Here is a 4,273-nt window from a genome sequence, read left to right as displayed (position 1 = left end):
TTTGTGTCGGGAACAAACAAATTTCCCTTCAACAAATCGAGTTGTCTTACACCAAGCAGGTCTTCCACAATAAGTAGCAGCATAGAAATGTTTCCATGAAAACGACAACAGGTATGCCTGAGTTTACAACAGGCATTGCTTGTTTTTGTTTTTTTGTTTATTTCCTCAAAGTCAAACGAGTTTGAAGAATTTTATTCGAAAGGTGTCCTGTAATTACTAACACAACTGGGTCGGAATGCAATCGAACCTATTCCGTCCACTTTTCATTTTGTTTAATATCATGTCCATATAATTTAGCCAAAGCAGCTTTACCCTTTTTCCGGCAAAAGCTGTTGGAACAATCAATGATTTCCGAGCTTAGCGCCGGCAATAGATGGCGCTGCACCCCTGGTTGCCTTCACATAGGAGACATAGTCACTGAAGTGCATTGTAAATAATGTGCTTCGGTAACGGGTCAGTTTAATACGCTTCCTGAGCGACTCGGTGATAAGGCCACTGAATCCTGCCTTTCGGACGAGCGAGTCAATTGCCTCCACCTTTGTCCAACCTGAAAGAAAACAGAAATACACAAAATGCATGAGCATCGGAGAAGAGTTTGCTCCTAAAACTTGTTTCGTTCGAACTAATTTACTAAGAGTCTGTTCATTAAAAAAAAATTATAGACCAAAGCTACCCATAGAAGACAATCATGCATATAATATATACATACAGACTACAGAGGCATATATATGCATATCACAAAAAGAAGAAGGAAGAAAGCAAAGAAAAGTCTTCACACCATATAACCTCATTTTACTTAAAACAGGCAATGAAGTCTACCTTCATGCGCGGGAACCTCAGGTAAATATGTAGCACTCCGCCTTGTATTATAATCATCAACAAACTCAATAATTATGCCATGTGTTCCAACCTGTAAGAAAAATGTAAACGAAAGTAAAGGCCATATCCAATCCGAATATTCAAAACTGGGGATTATTTGATCAATCAATACATTCGGTCAGTGCAAATGTTACAGACTATATTATTTTATCAGATGTTAGAAGATTGAAATTGTGATGAATTACATACCTCCCAGTCAAGGTAGTTATTAGCTGTTTCAAAATCAGTCAGAATAGAAACTGTACATTCTAAATAAGGCAGTTCTTTAGCCTGAATAGGGGGAAACCTGCGGTCCCTCAAAGCACTGAGAACAAAAGAAATAAGAAAATAATTAGGAACAAACTGAATCGATTTAAAACTTATAGCTCATATAGCACATAAAGACAATTTTGAAATGACAAAAAATCATATTACAAACCAAACAGAAGTAGCAAATAGTTGCAATGGGCTTAACCAAACAAAAGTAGCAAAGAGTTGTAGTGGCGTTGCATTAGGGATCATGATGCATATTTTATTACAACACTAGAATGGTTGGATATTATCACGTAGGAAAAAGATCGCAATGGGGGAAAGAATTATAGGCATTCAAGGTTTCTTAATTTCTTTAGAGTAATTATACAGAGCTGAAAAAGAGCCATTTGATTTCAAGCATCATCCCCTATTACTTTCAGGTGAGGTGGCTGCTCTCGGAACTTCTACCTCTGCTGAACTGTTTTACCATCACAACAAGCACTGCTTGGAAATCAAGCTTAGTTGACTCGAAGCAAGACATTAAATCAAAACAGTACAGTTTAGCCAACCATGTTCACAATCTAAATAGCAGCAAAAAGCTCACAGTGGACTTACTAATAACTAAAAGTGACTTCTCTTAGTACTTGTCAGATAGAAATTTCTTTTAGAACAATTGTTCTGGCTAGAGGTCGAAAACCACTATTCTTCCATGCAACTTGCCTAACTTTAATTATATCAAATTTCATAGTAACATAATATTTATAACAAAAGCATGCTAACAACCTAATTCTGGTATGAAATATAATTAAATCAATCTACAGATATAGCAGATCTCCAATGTCCAATAACTTAATTTTACAAAGCACTTCCATTCCTTCCATCTTTTTCTTTCTTTTAGGTCTATCCAAAATGCTCCTCCTTTTAGAATGCATGGTCCAAATATTTTATTTGTATCAGGTTAATCATTATCTTACGTATACCAGTTATGAATCATGGTTCAGGCAACAAAACAAATTTTATTTAAATGATAGAAAATGAATAAAATAGAAGAGTTTTAAGAATGAGCTCACAGAATATATTGTCATAGACTCATACTAGATATATCAGCTACCTGAGGAGTGCACATACACATACAGAGAGAGAAAAGTGTAGGGGGGAATAAAATTCCAAAGTACACGTTTTTCAATTTGGTCTTAATACCTTGTCAGAGCATAGTCCCTAAACCCGTTAATCAACTGGCAAGCTTCAAGTGAGCCGATACATCCTCGTAGACGAGGCTCCCCACCATTCACAACCTTCTTCCATGTCACAAACAATGGGCTTAAGACAGAAGATGATTTGTCTCAGATGAAAGCATCATTTTCAAAGTAAACAGAAATATAATGAGACCAAAGAAAACAAAAAAAATACCGGAGACAGTTTAATGACCATATATTAACCAAAACCCAACAGAAAAAGAAACAGAATAGAATCAGTAAAAGAAAAACTGCAACACTTCTGAAATTCTTTATTTGATAGAGAAAAGCAACCAGAAGAATAACATTCATATTCTTTCCGTGCCAGGCAGCATGACCTTGGCAAAAACAAATCAGCAAATAAATATAAGAACCTTACAACCAAATTGCCAAAATAAAAAGAACAGCGGGAAACCAAATAGAACACAAAACTAATGCAGAAAACAAATAAACGTGACAATCACAATACCCTAGCTAAAACAAATAACTGAGACAATAACCCAACTATAAGTTATAACTCATTTATCACACAGTTCCAAGTCAAAGCTAGTAAAGAGCTTTAACAAATAGAGCATCGAGAAGCACGCTCAACCAAAACTTAGCTTAAATTGATTGCAGAATGTGTGCTTGCATTCAAAGAGCATTACCTAAACAAATATTGTTTGAAGAAACAAATTCCCATGGGGTGGATCCCCCCACCCCCAAGCCCTGCACCCCCTCCATTGATCCTTGTTTATACACATAGTTAAAGTAGAGTATGAAATTTACCTTGTTAAACCTTTGAATGCAAATTGCAAAGTAAGCTTTCAAGTACAAATTTAATTTGTTATCACAAAAAATACAGTGTAGAAGCCCTATGTTACTCATATATTACTTGGACTTGGACGTGAGTATACTTCCAACACCGATATATTCAACGATGTTTCAAAGGTTTTCATATATTTGAAGTGTTCAGGGGGATCATATTGGTCAGCCAGACACAGATACTTAAAGGAAAACAGAGTCAATTAAACCAAAATAAGATATATCGGAGATCGTTATTCTTACAGGAACCAAATTGCTTAAAAACTAAAGGCAGACACATGTTTTGATGTGAAAACATTTAATTTCTGCTGTCGATTAAAACATTAACATAATTTCTTTTGTTGGAAAAATCTAAAAACAACAATGACATAAAATTGAGTTTCCGACTTCAACTAATAATTCTCTTTCATATATTTTTAAAAAAACTATAAACTAAAGTCAGACACACGCACGAAAAAAAATAGAATTAAAAAATAAAAACAATCAGCATCCAACCCATCATTACAAAAGAGAAGAAAAGCAGGAAACTTGGATTGAAATAACAAATGGATCACAAAACAGAGAATGAGAGAGAATAAATTACTGTCGGCCCTCGTCGAAGGCGGGCGGAGCAGCCTCTTCGCTGTTATAATGGGCGAGCAATGTGTCGAAGCAGTAGACTACCATTTCCTTGTTCGCCGACACCATCTTCCTTAATTTTTCAAGATATTTCTTCTGCCTCTGTGGTTTTATTTTCCTTTTTCGCCGATTGCACCTCCCCTTTCCCCCTTTTATTCCCTCACGTCATTGTTTTGACCTTTAATTTAAAATAATTTTAATAAATAAAAAAACAAATAAAAGTGAGGAATATGTATTTGGTTTGGTTTGAAAAACTTAATATATTATTATTTGATATTCTGAGTAAAAAATATATTATTTATAAGATATTAATTACTAGTTATTTAATTTATTATTTTATTAATAATATATCAAATATTAATTCAAATATATTACTAGTTTCTCTTTACTTAGTTATGACGAAAAACAAACACATTACTCAGTTGTCCAACAAGCAACCTCTTTGAATTTCCAATTTGCATGGGATGATTTGTATTACTAATAAAAATTAGCTTCCATCCAGCTCA

The 4,273-nt window shown here is 34.4% G+C and overlaps 1 protein-coding gene across 1 annotated transcript; it reads right to left on the bottom strand.

Annotated features, from left to right (window-relative positions):
* Positions 1-254: 254 nt before the first annotated feature.
* LOC120207966 (uncharacterized protein At2g38710-like) lies at positions 255-3,923 on the bottom strand. The gene is made up of 5 exons (XM_039207340.1): positions 3,733-3,923; positions 2,311-2,430; positions 1,069-1,183; positions 820-910; positions 255-547 (listed from the first exon to the last, which is right to left on the bottom strand). The coding sequence occupies exons 1-5, from the start codon at positions 3,834-3,836 to the stop codon at positions 342-344; spliced, it is 636 nt and encodes a 211-aa protein (XP_039063271.1). The 5' UTR covers positions 3,837-3,923; the 3' UTR covers positions 255-341.
* Positions 3,924-4,273: the final 350 nt, after the last annotated feature.

This window comes from Hibiscus syriacus, unplaced genomic scaffold, assembly GCF_006381635.1.
Source record: "Hibiscus syriacus cultivar Baekdansim isolate YM2019G1 unplaced genomic scaffold, ASM638163v2 tig00015498_pilon, whole genome shotgun sequence".
Lineage (NCBI taxonomy): Eukaryota > Viridiplantae > Streptophyta > Magnoliopsida > Malvales > Malvaceae > Hibiscus > Hibiscus syriacus.
The sequence above is the reverse complement of the archived record's forward strand: the minus strand, read 5'-3'. Positions and strand labels throughout refer to the sequence as shown.